At 42.2% G+C, this 22,929-nt stretch overlaps 1 protein-coding gene across 1 annotated transcript; it reads right to left on the reverse strand.

Annotated features, from left to right (window-relative positions):
• Nucleotides 1-13,738: 13,738 nt before the first annotated feature.
• On the reverse strand, nt 13,739-21,669 carry KLK13 (kallikrein related peptidase 13). Its single transcript, XM_044671029.1, has 5 exons — nt 21,627-21,669; nt 20,431-20,620; nt 19,968-20,236; nt 17,501-17,637; nt 13,739-13,918 (listed from the first exon to the last, which is right to left on the reverse strand). Exons 1-5 carry the CDS (start codon nt 21,667-21,669, stop codon nt 13,739-13,741), a joined length of 819 nt encoding a protein of 272 aa, XP_044526964.1.
• Between the last annotated feature and the right edge of the window lie 1,260 nt (nt 21,670-22,929).

Consider the following 22,929-nt stretch of genomic DNA (forward strand, 5'->3'; position numbering starts at 1 on the left):
CTCTCTCTCTCTCTCTCTCTCTCTCTCTCTCTCTCTCTCTCTTTCTCATTTTTCTCTGTCCATCTCTGTATTATAGACCCACAAAATATTAAAGCCAGAAATCCTTGAAGACAGTTTAATTCAATTTCCTCATTTTACAAATAGAGAGACTGAGGCTCAGTAAAGGAAGGTGACTTGCCCAAGATCCCTCAGTGAGTCAGTTAGTGGCAGAACAGATTCAAATTCAGATCACCCGATTCTTATAGCTGGTGGCACAGTGGGTAGAACACCAGACCTGGTGAGTAGGACTTTTCCTGAGTTCCTTTGAACTCAGGAAGACCGGAGATAAAAAATCCAGCCTCAGACACTTACTAGCTGTGTGACCTTGGGCAGTTCTGTTTGCCTCAGATGCTACATCTGTAAAATGGGGATAAATACTAGCACCTATCTCCCAGGGTCGTTATGAGGAACAAATATTGTAATAATTGTAAAGCACACACAGTAAACACCATGTAGATGTTAGTTATTATTATTATTGTTATTATTATTATTATTATCACCTATCTTTCACACTGAAACAGGAGTTCAGGTAGAGATCATTAGGAGATTATAGGACAGAAACCCAAGCAGAGAAACAGAGAGTGACAGAGATAAAGACAGGGATGTGTGCCCGGAAGAAACAGTTCAAGACTGGCCTGGTCAGAGGGAGAGAAGGTGGTCCCTCAATCCTCCCACCCTTGCCCACTGGAAAGTTATTAAGGATCTTTGTGTACCCTTCTGAGCAAGGGCTTGAGCAAGTCATCAAGGGACCTAGAATGAGTTCTAGCTCAGTTTCTTACTTGAAGTATGACCTTGAGTGAGTAATCTGCCCTCCTTGTGCCTCAGTTTGCAAAACAGAAGTAATGCACCCATGTCCAACTGACCTCACAGAGCTGTGGTGAGGATTAGAGGAGATACTGGATGAGGATGTCCCTTGGGAATTAGAAAGCATTGGACTCTGGGGGGAAACGGGTGTTATCTCTGACTCCTACTTGCCTTACCTCCCATGTCTAATCAGTGGCAAAGTATCACCCAGACATCCATCTTGCCCTTTCCCATCCATTGGCAGAGCTTCTCACCTAAACTAGGGTAAGAGCCCTCAAACTGGCCTCTTGACTGCTAAGCAATCTTTGTCCTGCTACCCAAAGGATCTTCCTAATAATAATACCCATGTCTGAGGGTGGAAGCTCCTTGCTGAAAAACCTTCTGTGGCTCCCTACTGTCTGTCTATTGGATAAAAGACAAATTCCAGATTGAGTACTCCAGGACCTCCTCAGTCTGTCCCCTCCTGAGCCCTCCTGGCCACATCAACTAGCGCCAAGCACCTCATGCCCCCAGCTTCGTCCTCTCTCCTGCCAACGTTGTGTTCTTTGTCAAACCAGCCTCCTTGCCAACAATGGTCTTCTCTTTGCCTGGTGATATTCCTCCCATCCATCACCTCAATTCAGTGAGCCTACTATGGCAGGGACTGTGCTGGGGATATACAGAGACCCAAGGGAAAGGACCCTGTCCTCAGGTAGCTCACTGCCTAGGGAGGAATGGCGCAGGCACATCAGTAAACAAATTCAGAGTAAGGTAAGATGGTTTCAACAGGAAAAAGGAACTGAAGGAATCAGAAAAGGACCAAATGTGCTCTCTTAGCTGGACTTGAAGGAAGCTAGAGATGGCTAGGTAGCTCAGTAGATAGAACACTGGACTTGGAGTCAGGAGGACCTGAGTTCAAATCCAGCCTTAGCTGAACTAGCTATGTGACCTTGGGTAAATCGCTTAACCTCTGCACCTTAATCTGCTGGGGGAGAAAAATGGCAAAACGTGTCACTATCTTTGCCGGGAAAACCCCATGGACAGCATGGGTGTGCTGTGATCTTTGGAGTCATGAAGAGTCAGACACAACTGAGTGACTGAATAGCAACAATAAGGGATTTAGGCTCAACTTGGGTGGCACTTCCTTCAAGAAGGCTTCCTGGATTTAATCTAATTTCCCAGAAGGAAGGGATCTTTTTTTCCTTCAAAATTCCCCAGTTCTTTTTCCTATTCTTTTACACATTCTTCCTTGTATCATAATTACTTGTGCATACTCTATATTCCTCCATTAGATTATAACCCCTGGGGAAAGCGAGGGAGGGGAGAAACCCCTTTTTAGCTTTATCCCCATAGGGAGCATATCACAGATGAGAGCCTTCAGGGGCTGCCTAGTCTAGGGAAAAGAGTACGAGACCTGAGGGCAGAAGGTCTACATTTGAATGCCAACTCATACACCACTAACTTTGTCTATGACCTTGAGTGATTCCCTTTGCCTCAGTGTACCCATCTGTAATGGGGGCAGCTAGGAGAGCAGTAGATAGAGTGCCAGGCCTGGCGTCAGGAAGACCAGTCTTAGAAAGCTAATACTAGCTGCATGACCCTGGACAAGTCATTTAGCCCTGTTTGCCTCAGTTTCCTCATGTGTAAAGTGAACTGGAAATAGCACACCACTCCGTTATCTTTGCCAAGAAAACCCCATAAGAGGTCAGGAAGAGGAGGGCACAACTAACCAGCAAGTCATCTGTAAAATGCGGCAATAAGTCAATCTTTAATACATTGGGTAGTTTTGTTGAAATTTTTTTTTCTCCTCCTTTTTTTATTCTTCATTTAAAGGGATGGCTCTCCAGGAAGAGAAAGGAGGACGCCCACACTGATGAACCAAACCATCAATACAAATTTAGTCGTTTTGTTTTGTTTTCAATGAGGAATAGCAATATCTGGTCCATCTACCTGGCAGAATGGCCGAAGGTCCAAAGGAAAGAAAGTACCCATGATCCTCCAAGTGCTTTCTAAAAGTCAACAGTTACTGTTGTGAGTGCCTTGGAGAAGAGGAAGAGGTTGGCTGGACAGAGATCAGTAGGGAGGGTGAAGAGTCAATATTACAAAACCTTTCCATGTCAAGGCTCTTTCCAGCTCTCCGGGCAGGCCACTAAACCAGCCTGGGTTCAAATCCTACCCAAGATATTTACTAGTTTAATGGCACAGGGCAAGACATTTAGCCCCTCTGCCTCAGTTTCCCCATCTATCAAATAAGAGGTTGAACCCAACAGCCTCTCAGTTTCCTTCCATCTCTAAATCTCGGATCCTATGACTGCCTGCCTGATCCCTCTGTCTTCTGAAACATCACCCCTCCCAGCTTCATGATGGCAAAGGCATGAGGAAATGCTGCAGGGAGTTGTCCTTGGTGAAGAAGGCAATCCTTGGAGCTTTCCCTGAATCATAGAATCCTGGATTTCATTCAGAACTGGAAGGGGCCTAGGAGACCAGCTAGTCTAACCTGTATCAAAACAGGAGTCCCTTCTGACAAAGGTTCATCACAACTCCACCCAAAGGCCTCCAGTGATGGGGAACCCACTCCTTCCTCAGGCAGCCCATGTCACTTGAGGCTGCCGCCAATTTTTAAGACATTCTCCCAGAGATTGAACAGAACTTGGTCTCTCCATTCCCTCCTTTTAAACAAGAACATGTCTATTCTTTCTTTGATATGGTTTCCCCTTGAGACCCTTGAACGTATCCCAAGTCTTTTCCTCTCTAGGCTAAGCCTCCAAAGATTTTTGAGTTGCTCTTCATGAGGCATGAGTCTAAGGCCCTTCTTCATCCATCCTTTGGATAACTTCCAATTTGTTAATGAAGAAACTTTCTTTGCCCCCCTAAAATTCCCTTCTCAGAGGAAAAGAAACTCACTGACTGTATGTGACTGACTGCAAATGGGTCATACTTATTGCCAAAAGTCCCATTGGCTCTACTGTTCTCCAACAAGAGTCTCTTCTGGATATATGGAGTGTGAAGCCCTGCCAAGTCTTTTTCAAGGTTGCTCATCCACTTTAGGTGTCCATCTTTCACCATTTCTCACCAGATCCAAGAAGATGTAGCATGTATAGCAGGTAAAAACCATCGTGTCAAAAAGGCTACACACCAGGCTGAGGGAGATCAATAGACCCCAGACCCATCAGTGTTAGGGGGGTGTCTACCCCAGGCATATGAAGACTTCCCTCGGCAGAAGGGGCAGATAAGAACAATTTGTTCCCCAAACTGTAAAGGTGACTAAAGCAGCTAGAGTAGTGATGGGCAACCTTTTGAGCTTGGTGTGTCAAAATTCACCAAAAAAACGAGCATAACTTGGGTGGTGTGTCACTTTGAGAAAAAAGCCATAATTTTGTGATATTTATAGTTTAAATAACAAAAATGTATAATTGTAATATATAACTGTATTAAATAGGTAAATTAATATAGGTGGAATTGTCATCTATAGTGCACAATGTCTACACTATACAACAGCAAATGTTTCATCCTCGGCATGCAGCCCCATACTTCTCCGTATGCGGCCACATGCAGGCATGTGTCTTTGAAAATGGCTACGTGTGACACATGTGTCACAGGTTTACCATCATGGGTCCTACATAGAAGACACCAAGGTCCTCCACTGAATCCTGGGCCATTGCTGGTTGTCCTGACTTTTGTCTGGCCACTGGACTTGGACAATTCTGGAAGACAGAGTGAGAATGATGGCTTTGTGTACCTTGGCTTCACTTTAGTTCATACCCAAGTCAAAAGATATCATTGATTATGTCATTCTGGTCCTCTTCCAGTACGAAGGACAACAACTTTCAGGGTAGCTAGGTGACAGTGGGCAGGATGGACAGAGAGTGCGAGTCAGGCGTATCTGGGATCAAATTCAACCTGGGACATTTACTCATTCTATGGCCTTAGGTAAGACACTTAAACACTCTCAGCTTCAGTTCTTTCATCTGTAAAATGGGGATAATAATGACACCTATGTCACAAGCCTGTTGGGAAGATCAAATAAAATAATGTGTTTGCAAACTTTGTAAACCTTCAAGTCAATCAATAAATATTTATTAAGTGCCTCCTGTGGTCCTTTAGGTGTTAACTATTATTAGCAATAATAATTACTGTATTTTTCATTCTGTCAAGATGGACATCATGGTACATTTTGCCAATCACTTTGCAGAAATGGAGATAAAACTGTCTTCAGTCCTCTCTTGTGGCCCCAAAGACACATCTGTCCCCATACATTTCCCTGTCTTTTATCTATTGCCAGACACATTGAAAAGGGTACTGGACTTGGAGATAAAAGAATCAACTCTCTTGTCCCAGAGGCATTATGGTAAAGAAGAAATAGGTCTAGCCTTAGAGTGAGGAAGAATTGGGTTTGTAATGAGTAAAAGATGAAATGCCTGAGGAAACAAGGTTCCATCTTCTGAGCAGATCTATTTATTAAACAATGCATGCCAATTGCCTAACAAATCAGGACCAGGGTCCTTCCTCAGCTTAGGGCTGGACCCTGCCAGATCAAGGAGGAGACAGGCTTTTACACATCAAAGACCATCAAGTAAGACCAATTAATTAAAAGGAAATGATACAACATTAAGTAATCTGATTTCTAATTGGATGAAGATTAGAGATTTTCCAAATTGGGAGGGGGAGAGTAAACAAATGTAATTCCCTGAATTCAGGAAAAGAGGTGACCCACTCCTCCCCAAGGACCTGTAAACAATCAAAGAAATGTGGAAACAATAACTGATCCACATGGGGCTCATTTTCAGATAAGACATATGGGTTTCTTGGAACAGATAATTATGAGAAAATTCCTTACCTCAATCTCAGGATCTGAATATTTCCGGTCAATATAACCTAGATCCTTGGTTAAAGGTCTATAAATTGCAGGTACAGGTAGTCCATTTTCCCAGCCATATAGAACACAGACGTTCAAACAATTACAATAAGATTTTCTCCCAATTCTCATAACTGAGTAAGATTTTCTCACAAAACAGAATTTGGACTAGATCCATAATTGAATAGGAAAAGAACTGAGCTAGCTCCAGAACCAAGTCACAAGTTGGAGTCAATGTGGTTCACTCAATTCCCATGATTAACTACTTGCTGCCCTAATCCCTTCAATTTTCTCACAGGTTCAAGATTTGTCTCTGATACTACATACTAGTTGTGTGACACTGGGCAAAACATTCAGTTTTTCATTGTCTGCAGGCAGCTCTTGAAGACCATAAATTTCAAAGAAGCTGCTAATCAGGACTGGTAGAGAAAGTTCCTTCTAATAGCTTCTTACTCTGATAAAAATGACAGATATCATTAAAAAAAGAAGGAAGGCATTAGCCTAAGGGCCAGGGAAGAGAGAGAGAAAATAAAAAACCACTCTCTTGCTTTAAGACTTTATATTAGATATGGACTTGAAGCCCAGCCCCACTGTTTAGCAGCTGGGTGACATTGAACAAGCCACACTACCTCTCTGACTCAGTTTCCTCATCTGTTTAATGGGGATAATATCACTCCAACTACCTTCATCACCAGGCTTCTGTATAGTGTAAGAGGGTGATTTAGGGGATGGGACCAGATGGTTCAGATAGGGTCAGTATCAGAAGATTAGCTGGTTGGGAAGGCCAATACAGCCCAGTACAGGCAGAGCCTGACACTGAGATAATGCAAGCAGACCACTTAGTAAAAGGGATGGATGTTATATTTATTTTAACAGGTAAAAGTAAAATGGAATTGTTGGGTAACCCTAACACTAAATCAGCTACCTAAACCCCCACCAGATCTAAATGTCTCATCAGCAAGTCTTCACAGAGTTTGATTCCTTCACTGATCTCCCTGTCTAATAGATCCCAGTCCCTAAACTAGATAAGCCTACACTAAACCAACCCCCCTTTGATGGTAATAAAGTAGTGGTCTATGGCAGGTTATCAGGAACCAGGGAGAGATCTTGGATCCACAAGGACCCCAGACTTGATCTCACAGATAGATGGTCTAGATGTTTCAGTATCACACCAAGAACTTAGTAGATCACAGCAAGTAGCAGGTAAGCAGGTAGGATGGGAAATTAAGATAGTACAGCCACCAAGGAAAACAGCCAATCTCTCTAAGTCAAACCAGAAAAAGACCCAGCTCAAAAACCTCAGTTAACTGTCTGACCCCTACTTCCAACATTCCAGAATCTTTATTTTCCTGTCACTCTCCCTTGTAGACCAACCTCACATTCTATAAACTCTCTTACTTATAACAGTTCCCCCTCCCCTTTACACAATGCCAAAATAGTGTTGAAACCAATGTTTTGGCATCTGTGCACCAACAAACTTATATCCCACCTCAACCAAAATTCTTATCCAAAATAATAAATAATCTATGCTCACTAATCTTATCCTATCTAACTCTACCTGACTTTAGGGATTTTAGCAAAGGAAAGGAAAAGGGAAAAAATATACAATGAACAGTTACAAAGTTCAAAATATAAAGCAAACAATCAAAGAAAACATCAAAATAGAAATACAAATCCAAACTTCATGTAAAACAGTAAGTCATAAAATACTATTCTTATAAACTAATACAGGAAAAAATCCTATCAAAACTATTGTAATACATTAAATAGAAAACTTAGAAAATTTAGAAAAAGTACAATAAACACAATATTGCATAAGTTTTTACAAAAAATCAAACCAATCCATCAAACTTACTTATGCAAAATACATTCAAAAGTAGATGAAAATTCAAAACAATCCTATTCTAAACTAAAAGCTTGTCACTATTACACAAAACTGAAACTGTTACATAGAACTACATGCATAATTTCTACATGCATATACATACAATACATACACGTGCATTATGCATATACACCCAATATTTACATGCATATTACATATATATGTGCATGCATATTACATATATATTTATGTATATATACACATATACATAAAATATAATACAATTTTATCAACCCTAACTATATAATTCACACAATTTACATATATGTGTGATGTGTAATGTGTAATGAATGTTGTGGTGTGTGTTGTAATGTATGTTGTAATGTAATTTACTACCTTACCTTAACTTAGCAGCCCTAAACTCTAATCTATCTAACTACAGCCCTATATACTTCCTAATATCATAAAAACAAAACATCTGAACTCGTACATCCTATCTTAATGAATTCTCCTAAAAACTAACCTATCTACGTATTCTACTACTGTTCTAACCTACCTAAAATCTAAACAGTATCCATTTATCTACATGGATACTCCTATATAACTAAACCCTATAACAAGTAACCATTCATTGATTAACTACTTGAATGAATGTATCCTAACCATGTTTATGTTGTATTATGTTGTGCTATGCTATGTTATGTTTCTGTTGTATGCAACATACCTACCAAAACTTCAGATCCTCCATCTTCTCATCTTATCTGAAGAAACCTCTTCTTCTCTAAAGTCCATGGCAGTAATATGTACTATTGAATGCATTGTAATATGAAAATATGCTATGTTACATTACACAAATTCTTACAAACATTAGTCCATCAATCATCTGATCCTCTTCATTGGAAATCTTCTTTAAAGTCTCTATCTGCTCATCAGCTACAAATCCTTCAGTCTCTGCACAAGTTCCTCTGTTGTCTCTGGATCCTCCTCTTCCACAGGAATCTTCTCTTCCACAGGAATGGTCCTCTCTTTACTGATCTTTTTGAATGCAAACTCAATTTGACTGATGAAATCTCAGCTTTCCATTTCACAGCTATTCTCCAACTCTTCTTCTGCTGCTACAATTTCTCCTTCTTCTATCTCTACTATATCCACATTTTCATTAATTCTAGTGTGATAACTAGATTAAGTCTACACTGCCCATCTTTAGATTTAATCACCAAAGGTGAGAGCACCTCCAATTCTGGGAGGTCCATAACCCACATGTGCTATAGTGGATGATGAATCAGAATCAACTGACTGTCCCCTAGGTGTCCTAAGAGAAGCGTCTGTTGTGATTGGATACAAAAAATAGGGGAAGGCACAGGAAGTGATGCATAAGTGACCCCTTTAAAAAAGGGAATTGAGTGAGTGAAAGGAGCTTCTGGTGAAGAGGGCATTTGATGAAGGAGATCTTCTGGTCTGTGGAGGAGTGCTGGCTGATATGCTGAGACCTTGGTGAGATTGCTTTCAATATCTTCTTTAGAAGTCCACGTGGTGAGTTTAAAGACTGAATCTTCCTGAACTTCTCTTAAGGAACTTCCCTTTAATAGACTCTGTGAATGAAGCTTTGCTTCATTAACCTCCAGGCCTCTGGCCCTCTGACTCTCGGCTAAGGGTTAATTAGATCTACCTGGATTAATTAGAGGATTATAGTAATTTACCTACTGTGTTAGATTCTTATTTCCTTATTTCCTCTCTCTTCTCAATTGTAAATAAAACTTTCATAAAGCCAATTTTGACTTGAGATTATTCTTAATTGAGGATTGATAATTGTTCGATCCTCTGGAGACCATATTTTAATATATTGAACCCAAAAAACCCCTTTCCCCTCTTACACTATGAGCTAATTTTACATGAGAGCAATGAAACCAAGAATCTTTTCCTAATACTTTCACTGATGAAGGTGAAATTTACACAATAGTATAAGGACCAACCCAACTTGCTTGTGTAGCCGATGTTATGGCAAAATTTTTCACATATACCGTATCACCTGGTTGAAAATTATGGAGAGAATAATCCAATGGACCAGATTGGCTTAATACTCCCATATCATGCAATTCTCTAAGCCTTTGTTGTAAAGCAACAAAATATGAAGCAATTTGACAATCTCCCTTCAAGAGAGATGTATAGACAGTCTTACAAGTTTTAGCCTGCAATGGAGCATGTCCAAAGAACATTTCATACATGCAAATCTGCTCTAGGTCTTGTACACAGGAAAAACAAAGCTATGGGAAGAATATCTGTCCATTTTAAATGAGTTTCAACACAAAGTTTCTCCACCATAGTCTTGAGTCCCCTTTTCAAATGCTCCACTTGACCTGAACTTTATGGATGATAAGGAACATGAAACTTAGGTGTTATTCGTAGATTCTCATAGACTCTTTTCAGAATCTCTTGAGTAAAATGAGATCATTATCCAAAACTTTGGTAATTGGAACACCAAATCAAGGAACAATTTCTCTAGCAACCTTTTCATCACAAAGCTAGCTGTATTTGTAGTAGATGGAAATGCTTCAGGCCACTTTGTTAACCTATCAACAATCACAAGGGCAAAACTTTTGGTATGTTTATATAATCTATTTGCAATCTCAAATGGGCAGTATGCCAAAGGTCTATCACCTACACCTTTCTTTCTGAATGCACCTTGATTGAATTTTTTAGCAAATAGAACAAGTACTATAGATTCTATTTGCAATAGTACTTATTCCTGGTGTTACCCATTGTCTCTTAACAGAATCCACTACATCTTCTTCCTGATTTGTTAAAGAATGGTGAACCATTACATGAGTGTGTGGAAGTAGTTGATTTGGTGGGCATGCCTAGGATGGATTTGAAAGACACTCCTATTGAAAATCCAAACTTGGTTTTGTTCACTGATGGTTTTTCATATTTGTGTAATGGTATTAGATGTATTGGTGCTGCAGTGGTCACAGAATTTGAGACTGTGGTTTGGCTCATTACCTGGAAATATTAGTGCTCAGGGAGGAAAGTTAGTGGCATTGAAATAAGCATGTCTTCTAGCTGATGGTAAAAGTGCAAATATCTATACAAACTCTCAGTATGCTTTTTCAGTATGCCATGCAACAGGGAAACTTTGGAAAGAGCAAAAGTTTTATTACTGCACAAGGAAAACCAATTGCACATGCAGAAATAATGGAATACAAGTTCAACGTGAGTCAATAATGCTACATAGACAACAAGAGCTAACACAAGATTGGGTTGCATTATAGAAGCAAAATTAACAGAATGAGAGAGGTGACAATCCCTCCTCCTTTCCAGTCACATCCACTGTTCCAAATCCAGCTCTGGGCACTATGCTTTAGAATGGTGTGTTAAGAAGTAGGAGAATGTTAAAGAAAGATGAAGAAGTCAAGGAGAACACTGGAAAAGAGGTCATATGAGGTTAGGTTGAAGGAACTGGGATATACAACCTATAAGAAGATTCAGAGAAAATGTAACCACCCTTTTCAAGTATTTGAAGTGCTGCCATAAGGCAGCTAGGTGGTGCAGTAGATAGAACAATATCTTGGAATTTGGAAGACTCCCCTTCCTGAGTTCAAATCTGGCTTTAGACACTTACTAGCTGTGTGACCCTGGGCAAATCATTTAACTCTATTTGCCTTAGTTTCCTCATCTGTAAAATGAGCTATAAAAGGAAATGTCGAACCACCCAGTATCTTTGCCAGAAAACCCAAGATGTGATTACAAAGACTTGGATGTGACTGAATAATGACTGAACAACATGTTGAAGAGAGGTTAGACTTGTCTTGTTTGACCCCAGGGAATAGAACTAGAAGTATGACTAGAATTTAAAGGAAACTCTAGGCTGAATGTGAAGGGAAACTTCACAATGAAACTATCCCAAAGGAGAATGGGCTTACTCTGGAGGTCTTAAATTCTCCCTCAATGGAAATCTTCCAGGAAAGATTGAATGACTACTTGTCAGGATATTGCAGAACAGATTTCTGCTCAGATATCAAGTGGAATGTTCACCTTTGGATGTTCATGCCTTCAGTGGTTTTAGTTCCATATTAGAAACGCCTCTTTTATTGTCAACAAATCCATAACTAGGCTTCCCACAATTTAGCAAGGAATCGAGGAAAGTATAAAACCAAATAAGACCTAGAAGCTATAGTCTAGAACTAGAATGTCATGAAGGAAAAGAGCTCTGGATTAGGAGTTCAAAATCCTGTGGTCAATATTGTGCTTTACTAATTCTGTTTGATCTGGAATAAGTCCCTTCTCCTCTCTGGGACTAACTTTATTTCCTTGAAAACTGAAAAGGTTGGATTAGATGATCTCTAAGGGACTTTCAAGTTCTTATTTTTCTCTAAGGGCCCTCCCAGGTCTCCCATTCTCTCAGCTCTTATATTCTTGGTTCTAAGGGACCTCTAAACTCTGACATTCCATGTTCTAAAGTATCTTTCAGCTCCTGATGTTCTCAGTGAGAACTTCCCTCCCACCTTGAAAATCCTCTATTTTAAGACCCTTCCCAGTTCTGACATTCCATGTTCTGAGGTCCTCCCAGTTCTGACATTCCATCATCTAAAGCCTCTCCCAGTTCTTGACATTCAATATTCTAAGGTCATTCCCAGCTCTGCTGTTCTCTGTCCTACAGGACCTCCCAGATCTAACCCCATATACTAATGCCTTATCCAGTTCTGACAGTTTGTATTCTCTGCTCTCACATCACTTCGAGCTCTGGTATTCCACATTTCCATCATTCTCTGTACCCAGCATTGTTAATGTGGCATTGGGTCAGCTGTACCTTGGAATCTTGTGGGTGATGATTCAAAGACCACACTAACTAGTCTGAGATTTACAGGCCTGATGAATCCAGCCCTGTCAGAAACATTGACTCCTGTTATCTCCATATCTCTTGTATCCTGGATCTGAACACTGGAGACTATGGGATAAGGGAGAAAACACACCCCTCTTCTACAGGCAATCGTTACTCATGCTCCAAACTCTGAAGTCATCCCTACTGTCAGTCTATCTTCTTTGCCTGGAATTCAAAGCTCTCAACAATTCAGTGCCACTCTGCAAAACCTTTGTCAACCAAGCCTTGTATCATATGCTTTCTCCACTTGTATGTTATTCAGAATGGAATCAGCATTGAGTTTAGAATCAGAAGACCTGGGTTCAAATTCCATCTCTATCACTTACTCCCTGTGTGACTGTGGACAAGTCACCTAACATCCCTAGGCCTCAGTTTCTTCACCTATAAAACAAAAGGATTGTACCAGATGGTTTCTCGAGGTCTTTCTAATCTTAGAGCTATGAAGCTAGATTCCTATATTCCACCCAGGCTGGTCTCTTCCCCCTTAATATAAATTCCTGCCTCCAAACCTCTTTTAAGACCATTATCTGTGCCTGACTGCTTTTCTGCTCTTTGAATCACTGCTCAATTCCTATGTACCTCTTCTAGTAAGCTTCCTTAGCCACTCCTGGGCTAGGACCATCTTTGTCTTAAGGGAACTCTCAAAGCCCTTCCCTTTCTGCTTCTATAATAATAATAGCATTGAGGTAGTGTTGCATGGTTTGTAAAGCATCTAGACATATATTATCTCACCTGATCTTCACAATGAACCTGACAAATAAGTGCTATCATTATCCCCATTTTACAGATGAGAAATCTGAGACATACAGACTGAGTGCAAGCCTCAGTTCACACAACCAGTTAGTGTCTGGGGCAGGATTCAAATTCTCACATGATGTATTAGACTCCTCTAAGCTTGAGTTGAGTCCCTCCCCTCTCCTCATCACCAAGAGGACAGGACTCATCTCTTGTCTAAACTTTGTCTCTTCTCGAGCTCTTGGCACAGGACTAGAGCTGCCCACTGCAGCCTCTTGTCACAATTTGTGAATGTAAATGGAGAATCTTTGGGGTTTGGAATATCAGGACCAGAGACAATAAGATGAGAGGGACTTAGAATGTCAGGAATAGGCAGGAAACTTTCTACCTTGAGGGTCCAGAATCTCAAGAATGGACACAGAAAATTGTCCTTAGATTTTAGACAGTCAGTAATGAATCCACAATGTCAGAATTTTTGAAAGGCCTGGAACAGATCCAGAACAAACCAGAACATTGTCTCTTGGGAATTCAGGATATTTGGGTGTCATAGAATAGCTAGAGAAAGGCAGACAGAGCCTGTGGGAGGAATGAAGTGGCTCAGTGGATCTCAAGACTTTTGACTTTATTCCATTCCCTTCTTCCTCCATGGATCCCTGGTCTTGATTACATTCTGGATCCAATCCACATAGCGGGAAACACGAGTGTAGACACCTGGCCGGTTAGGCTGACCACATGGGAAGTCCCCCCAGGAGATCACACCTTGCAGAATCCCGTTACAGACCAGGGGGCCCCCTGAGTCACCCTGGAAAGAAAGAGAGACACAAACTTGATGACAAAGCCACCTTCAGCTCAGGAAGAAAGACACAGAGAGTGGTAGAAATAGAGGCAGAGAGATACACAGAAAGGTGTAAGAGAAAGAAAGTTAGAGGGAATTAAGGTGAGATATCTTGAACTAGGGGTAGCTAGTTGGTTCAGTAGATGGAGTCCTGGGCCTAGAGAGTCAGGAAGACTTATCTTCCTGAGTTTAAATCTGACCTCAGATTCTTACTAGCTGTGTGATCCTGGGCAAGTCACTTAACCCTGTTGGCCTTAGTTTCCTCATCTGTAAAAAGATCAGGAGAAGGAAATGGCAAACAATAACAGCATCTTTGCCAAGAAAATCCCAAATAGGGTCACAAAGATTTAGACACAAGTGAAATGACTGAATGACAAAATCTTGAATCAAGATATTAGGGCAGAAATAGAACATGGAGAAAGAAGCACCATGATAGTAGTAGAAATAGAAGAAAAGAGAGATCTTCACTAAGAGAGGTAGATGGAGACAAAGGCAGAGAAAGGTAGAGACAGTTGGGGGGGGGGGGGAAGGTATTTAAGCAGTAGAAAAAGGCAGGGTGGTCCCAGAAACCCTATCATGTAATCACCATGCTGTCTAACAGGCCTTTCTCCTTTCCCATGTCCCATCCCATAAGCCCTCTCTCAATTTCTTTGTTCCCCTTCTGTCTATAAAGAAACCACCCTTACAGTGTGGAAATCTCATATAGTCAACACCTACATATTGTGGTTTGTGTTCTCATCATTACTTCAGCACTGAAGTAATATCACAGAAGAGTAGTAGATAATGAGATCTAAGCTGACATGGTCCCCTTCTGGTGGACTGCAATCTGTAGGAAGGGACCCCACCATCTGCCCTTCTAAGGAAGATGCTGGATAGACCCGCATAGGGCAATCTCTTTCGGCACAAGGAGATTTGGAGAAGCTCCTTTGGAGGAATAATCCCAATGTCCCAAACTACATCCCTAGGAAGTGGAGGTCATGAAACTTGGACCCAGCAATTAAGCCAGATGAAAGGAGGGGTGAGTGAGTGTTTAGAAATAGTGTGGTTTCATGGAAAGGGCTCTTTTGGACCCAGAAGACCTGGGCTTGAATTTTGGCTCTCTTCCTTACATTCTGCATGACCTTGGCCCAATCGCTTAAATCTTTGGCCTTCAATTTCTCAAACTATGAAACAAAGATCAATGAGATATTTCCTAAAGTATATTTGACACCTTCAATCTGAAGGTCACCAGGACTTTAAAAATAATATCTACTAACATGGAAACTTCTCATTTTTACTCTTTCCCATAAAAATACCTGGAATTATTGTAAGTTTCTTAAGGGAAACCTGTTTTTTCCTCTTTTTTGTGTTCCTGGCACTTATCACAGTGCCTGGCACATAGCAGGTGCTTGATAAATATTTGTTATTTATTATTATGCTCAACTATGCAGATTTGTTACTGTGTAATTAATTTCTTTACCCTGGAACTACAATTCCCAGCACCCCACTCTCCTCACTTTATGTGTTGAGGTAGGGAGGAAATAAATTTGGTGTAGCCCCGTCTCACTCTCTTCTCTTCCTGTTGCAGCTTTGGTGGAGCAGGCTTTTTAAACAGGCAAGGAGAACTTAGTTACATGGTCTTAATTTTGTTAAATAATTAGCTTTATTTTTTTACTTCTATTTCCTTTTTATTCCTTCTACTTGAAGTGATTATTAATAAACTTCATAAAATATAATTCTTGAAGTGTTGGATATTAATTTAAATCTTATATTACAACAGCTTGTTTTTTTTTTCTTTTTGTTTTCTCAAGGGGTGGAGGTGGGGGTGTCAAGTTGGGAATAAGGATAAGGTCAAAAAAGGAAAGAAAGGAAGAAACAAACAAGCAAAAACAAGGAAACAAACAGAAACAAAGAAACAAGGAGAGAAAAAGAGAGAGAGAGAAAAATAAAGGAAGAGAAAGGAAGAAAGAAAGGAAGAAAGAAAGGAAGGAAGGAAGGAAGAAAGAAAGGAAGGAAGGAAAGAAAGAGAGAGAGAGAGAGAAAGAGAGAGAGAAAAAGAAAGAAAGAAAGAAAGAAAGAAAGAAAGAAAGAAAGAAAGAAAGAAAGAAAGAAAGAAAGAAAGAAAAAAGAAAGAAAAGAAAGAAAAAAGAAAGAAAAAAGAAAGAAAAGAGAGAAGGAAGGAAGGAAGAAAGAAAGATTTCTTAGCAGAAATCCTGGACTGATTTGCTATTTCCTTCTCCAGCTCATTTTACAGATGAGGAAACTGAGGCAAACAGAGTTAAGTGACTTGACCATGGTCACACAACTAGTAAGTGCCCAAGGTGAGATCTGAATTCAGGTCTTCCTGACTCCAAGCTAGGTGCTCTATCCCATGCATCACCTACCTCAATTTCTACCTTTCTGCAATCCTCATGTTGTTGATTTCTAGCTTGCTTTCTATTCCTCCACTCTGACTTCTTTGTCCTTCCTCCTCTTCTCTCTCTGTCTCTACTCTTTCTCAAAATCTGTATTTATTTCTCTGTAAATCTCTGTCTTTGCCTCCACGTGTCCCTCACTTTCTCTGCAAATTGTTTAAGCTCTCTTTATCCAGATGGATGTCTTTCTGCCTCTCTCTAGTCTCTTCCTGTCTTTTTCTCTCTCTCTCTTCTCTGGCTCAATGACTGTTTCTGTGTCTTCCTATGTCTATCTATAAATAAATCTATATTTTTGCACATTTTTTTAAAAAACCTTCCCTTCTGATTTATGACAAAGAGAAAGAACTGTTTGGAGTCCCAGTGCAGATGAAAGCATATGATTTTTCACTTGTTTATTTGGGTTTATATTTTGGGGTTTGGGTTTTATAGGATTGTTCACATACAAAAATGAATAATATGGAAACATGTTTTGCATGATAATACATGTATAACCCAGATCAAATTGCTTGCCAGCTCTGGGAATGGGGAAGAAAGGAGGTAGGGAGACAGTTTGGATCATGTAACTTTGGAAATGTTTGCTATTACATGTAATTAATTTAAAAAACTTTTTTTAAACTAAAAAATCCCAAACCTTCCCTCCTGTCTTATTCTGTCAATATTTCGTATTGGTTTTCAGGCAGAAAAGTGGTAAGGGCTAAGCAATGAAGGCTAAGTGACTTGCCCAGAGTCACACAGCCAGGAAGTATCCACTGAGCCACCTAGCTGCCTCCATGTTTGCACATTGATCGTTTTTGTCTTACTTTTGTCTCCCTTTTCTCTATCTTTCATCTTTCTCTCCTCTGTCTTTTTAAATAACTCTGTATCTACCACCTTCCTTCTCTTAGATGTAAGGGAGGAAAGGAACTCGTCCACTTACCACCAGCATGACCTAAAACAAAAGATAGTTATTTCATGTAACTGGGCTTCGATTCCTTCCTCTGTGCAATGAGGGTTGCATGAAATCATTTCTAACGCCCTTTCTAGCTCTAACATTCTAGATTCTGTGAGACACACAGATCATGAACTCCCAGGATCTCTCTCTCTCTCTCTCTCTCTCTCTCTCTCTCTCTCTCTCTCCTCTGTACCTGTGTCTGCTTTTCCCATGGCTCTGTCTCACCTCACAAGAGTCTTTGCCACCCTCTGGGGATCCAGCACACAGCATGTTGGGTGTGATCTTCCCTGGGTAGCTCTGATGACATTCCTCATCTGAACGCAGTTGAATTTCAGCACACTGTAGAGTTTTGGGGTAATTCACTGTAGAGAGATAAGAAGGATCTCTTGACTTTCCATGGGATAGAGAGCTGGAGAGAGGGAAGAGAAAGGAAAAGGCTGGCAATGGAAGAGATAGTAAACATAAAGAAATGGGGAGGAGGAAAGAATAAGGGAGAGGGATAGAGATAAGAAGAATGGGGAAATAAGAAAGGGAAGAAGTAGGGAGGGAGGACAACTAGAGGAGATGGGGGAGCTAAAAAGATACAAGGAGAGAAAAAAGGTGAGGCAGATGAAGGGAAAAAGAAGGTAGAAAGAAACGGGATGAAGAGGAAGGGAGCTAAATAAAGGAAGATGGGAACATGGGGAACTAGAAGGAAGTGAGGGAGATAGGGGAGATATAGTGATATGGAGAGGATGTAGAGAGATGGGGAAGTGGGGAGATGAGGGTGATGTGGAGAGTTGGAAGAGTGATAGAAGTTAACATGTGAAAGATACCTTAGAAACCATCTAGTCTAACTTGTACCCAGGCAAGAATCTTCTCCACAGCCCATACAACGAATTGCCACCCAGTCTTTGCTTATAAACCTCTGTGGAAGGGGAAAGGGGATCCCACTACCTCCTGAAGATGCCCATTCATTCCACTTTTAGATAGCTCTCATTATTGAGACTGGGAAGCTAGAAATCACAGTGGACTCAGAATCAGGAAGATTCTCATCTTCATAAGTTCAAAAACAATCTTAGACACATACTAGCTGTTTGACCCTGGGCAAGTCAACCCTTTTGGCATCAATTTCCTTATCTGTAAAATGAGTTGGAGAAGGAAGCAACAAACCAGTCCAGTTTTGCCAAGAAAACCCCAAAAGGAGCCATGAAAAGTTGGATACAACTGAAAATGACTGAACAACAACATCATTAAGTTTTCCTGTATCAAATCTAAGGCAACGCTTTTTGCAGTTTCTACCCATTGCATATAATTCTGTTATGTCTGTCCAAGTAGAATAAGCTGATGCTTTCTCCAGGCTGACTGACTTTCAAAACATCAAAGAAAACTATCATTTCCATAACTAGAAAGGAAGAGATAGGAGAGGTTGAAGGAAGTGGGAGACATGAGGTGGGGTAAAGCATTGTTAGATATTGGAGAGACGTGGGAGATGGGAGGACAGGGAAATATGGGAGGATGGAGAGATAGAAGTAAGTAGGAGATGGAAAAAATAAGAAATAGGAGGCAGTGAGAGAGATGAAGGGAAATGGAGGATAAAGGGAGATGAGAGGGAAGGAATGTGATGAAGAAAGATGGGATATGAAAAGAATTTGGATATGGAGAGCACTTGAGAGAAAGAGATAAGGTAAAGGAAGGAAATGGAGTTTAGAGATATGGTGAAGATAGAGGGAGATGGGAAACTGAGGGAAGAAAGGATATCAGGGGCAGAAGGAGATGGGGAAATGAAGGAAGACAGAGAGAAAAGGTGAAGAATAGGAAGATAGAAAAAGCTGAGAGGAGATGGGGAGAAATTGGGGAAAGAATTAAAGATGAAGAGATATGTGGAAATCAGGGATAGATGGAAGGAAACAATGATATTAGGTATGTGTGGAAGGTGGGGAGATAGGGAGAAGAAAGAAAATGGGGAGTGAACTGTTTAAAAGAATTGGTTTAGATGGAAAATATGGGGCATATAGTGAGAGAAAGGGACAGGGAAAGGTAGAAGCCAAGGATATATTAGAAAGAGGAAAGGCAAACATGGGGGAGAGAAAGGGTATTGGGGAAAGATGGGAAAGAATGAATAAGAAAATATGGAAAAGCTAGATAGAGGGAGATGGGAGAGGTAAAAGAAAATGGAAAGGATTTAGGGAAGAGATGAAATAGGTGGAGATGGGAAGAGATGGCAAAAAAGGGAGAATGATGAAAGGGATAAATAAAAATTGGGGAGAGATGGAGGATTTGGAAAGAGCAGAGAAAAGCTTTTATTTAAGATGTGATAAGGGATATGGAGAAACAACTGGAGGAAAGGAAAGATGAGGAAGTGAGAAGATTGAGAGAAATAAGATAGGGAGAAATGGAATGAATGAAGATACAGGCAAGTTGGAGAGAGATTTAGAGAACTGAAGGAGGATGGAAAGAGATGGCTAGAGCTGGGAAGATAAGAATGGGAAAGAGAAGTTTGGGAGGGATGGGGAACAATGGGGGAGACAGCTGAAGTTTGAGACAAATGCATGGTAATGAAAAGAGACACTAAGATAGAAGGGAAAGGATAAAAGAATGTTTCTACATTAGAAATTCAATCCTCGTCCCTTGCCCCACATTTTTTATGCCTTTGACCCTTTATGAGCTGGGCTCATTAAAAAAAAAAAAAAGCCAAGAGAGGAAAACATACCCTGAGGGCTGGTGGTGGTGCCCCAGCCAGACACTGTACAGCAGGTGCCAGGAGGCAAGTATTCCTGGGAGGGTAAGGGAAGGACCTGAACGTGGTTATTGAGCTGGGCTGGCTTCTGTAGATGCAGGAGCATAATATCATGGTCATGACTTTGATGGGTTGGGCTGCTCCGGTAGAGTGGGTGGGGGACAGAACAGGTGACCCTTCGGACTTGCTCCCCTGCCTCACTGTAACCCAAGGCATGTTTCCCCAGGAACACTGTATACTTGCTGCAGACAATAAGGAGGTAATTAATGAGGTAAGCCTAACCAATTCTTCATCCCCCTCTCCATAGCCACCCCATTCTGATCTCCACCCCATTCCCTTCCTTATCCCTTCTCCATTATCATCCCCAACCCTATCTTTATCCCTATGTCCTTCCCATCCCCAAGCCCATGGCCAGCCCCAGCCACATGGCACATACTTCTTCTGGCAGTGAGCTGCAGTCAGCACCCAGCTGGGGTGAATAAGGATGCCCCCACAGAGCAGCCGTTTATTCACAAGCAGAACCGCCTGCCACGGCTGGGAATGGGGGATGCATTCCTTGACTCCAGGCAGGGCACCCTGGGTGCCATTAGAGCTGTTGATAATCTTGGAGATCTCCTGGGAAATGGCTGGGCAGCAGGAGAGATATCCATTAAGGTTAGGTCAAAGGGGGAGGAGGAGGGAAGAAAGATGGGAAGGAAGGGGTGGGGGGGGGCAGGGATCCCTCCAGATAGTCTTATTGGGAGAGGAGTGGTTCATAGAGGCACCACGTCTTGTACCCAGTAGGTGATTAATAAATTCTTTCATTATACATTTTTAAGAGTCTGGGCAGGTAGGTCTGGGGGAGGGCAGGAAAGAGTTTGGGAGTCAGGAGAAGGGAACAGGTTGGAAAGGGAAAGTATGGGATCGGGTCAAGGCTCAGAGGAGGAATGTCCGGATGAAATCTGAATCTCAAAGGGAGGTGTCAGGAAGGGAGGGCGAACCTGGGAATCGGAAGGAGATGGATTAGAGGGCAGGACCAGATTGGTGGAGTAGAGTGGAGCTCGGCGGGAGGAGGATTTGTGAAATCAAAGGAGAAAACGCAGAAAAACTAGACCTTCAAAAAGGGGAAGCTTTGGTGGATGGGGGCGGGAGAGAATAGTTGTGTCCGTTCTGGGAGACAAAGGAGGTTGGCGGAGGTATCAGAAGGATTCTGAGGCATTGGACTAAGGCGCGTTTGAGGAGCAGAGAAAGAGGGACAGGAGTTAGGAGGCGTTAGCCTAGGGAATTGGAAAGGAAGAGGTTTAGAGCGAGGGTAGGATTGGAGGTATAAGGTGGGATTTTACAAGGGGTCAGGAAGACAGTTGGAGGTTTTGAGGGGATCCTGGGGTTGAGGGCAGAGTATAATCCAGGAGGAGCTGGGGAGGGTGTCAGGAGAAGGGCACATGCAGAACCTGGAGATAGGCGGGGTGAGGATAAACCAGGTCATACTGAGACAGCTGCTGCACCTTCAGCCAGCCCCCGCCCCTCTCCTCCTGGCTCCAGTAGCTCCCGGGCAGTGGAGGGGAGATGGGGCCAGAGGTCCTAATTCCCACACCCCCTCCTGGGCCTGGCCCCATGGGCCCTGACTTGACCTCACCCCCGCTGCATTCTTACCGTGTGACGAGGCCAGGACCAGGGCCAGGGGCACCAGCCACATGGCACCGAGGGATGGGAGTTGGGCCAGGAAAATGTTGTTGGAGCTGGAGGTTGGGGGAGAGGAAGGAGGGGGGACACTCAGCTGCCTGTCATGCCCAGCCCTTCCTCCTGGAATATTAGAGTAAGAAGCAGCTTCGGAGCCTGGGATCCATCCACTCATCTCTTTTCAGATCACCTCCTACCCGCCCCCCATCACCACGGCTCTATGAAATGTGTCCCCTGACCAATCCCAACCATTTTCTCTGTATCCCCCTTCCCCAGCCAGGCTGGGGCACTTTTTGAGTCCTCCCCACACCCCCATTTTCTCTTTCCTCTCTTTCTCCTCTGTCATCTTCCCTTCTTCCTCAGGTCCTCTTCACTCCCTCCAAACAGTTTCCTAGTCCTCCTTTTCTCCTGCTTCTTCCTCTCCACTCCACATCTCTTCCCCTTTGATCCTATCTTCCTCTCTTCTCCCATCTCCCTCTTTACTGGTCTCTTGTTATTCCTTCTCTCTCCTTTTTCTCCTTCCCTTCTTTGCCTTTTCCCCATCTCCCTTCAACTCCCTTCCTCAACCCTCTGCTCTCCTTTCTAATCTCCCATGTCCACTCCTCCATCATTCTCTTATCCCTCTCCCAAGGCTCCCCACAGCTCCCCCAATACCTTTGGGACCCCTTGTTCTCCTTCTAGCTTCAGCCTCCTTTGTCGGCCACCTTGTTCTGAAGCTTTTAACCCATGATCTCCCTCCCCCATGAGTCTGCAACTCCTTCCTTATCCTTGTCCTCCCCCTCCACCCCCTCATTAATCCTCATTGCCAGCCCCACAGAGGGCCCACAACCTGGGCTGGGCACCCCAGGGGGTGGAGTTTCCCAGACTTGCTGGGACCCAGTTCAGAACCCTGCCTCAGCCTGAGGGCCCCTTGGGCTGGGTGAACCTCAGGACACTGATTCAGGAGAGAAATTTGGAGATTAGGGGGCTCACTACACATTCCCACCTCCATCCACTTCCACATTCCCAATCCCAGATCCATATCCCTCTTCCTATTACAAACACCAAGCCATCTTCAAATTCTGTTTCAGTTCCCAACTCCATCCCCATTCCCATCTCCTTTCCCAATTCCAAGCCCAGACACATCCTCATCACCTTTTCAACTTCAACTAAATAGCTATCCCCATAGTCAACCCCCTCCCATCGCTCATCCTCAGTCTCATCCCTAATTCCAATTTCCATCCCCTATACAATCCCCAAAGCAATCCAAATCTCTCGAAAATCTCAACCCTAACCC

The sequence above is a fragment of the Gracilinanus agilis genome, chromosome 3 (genome assembly GCF_016433145.1).
Source record: "Gracilinanus agilis isolate LMUSP501 chromosome 3, AgileGrace, whole genome shotgun sequence".
Lineage (NCBI taxonomy): Eukaryota > Metazoa > Chordata > Mammalia > Didelphimorphia > Didelphidae > Gracilinanus > Gracilinanus agilis.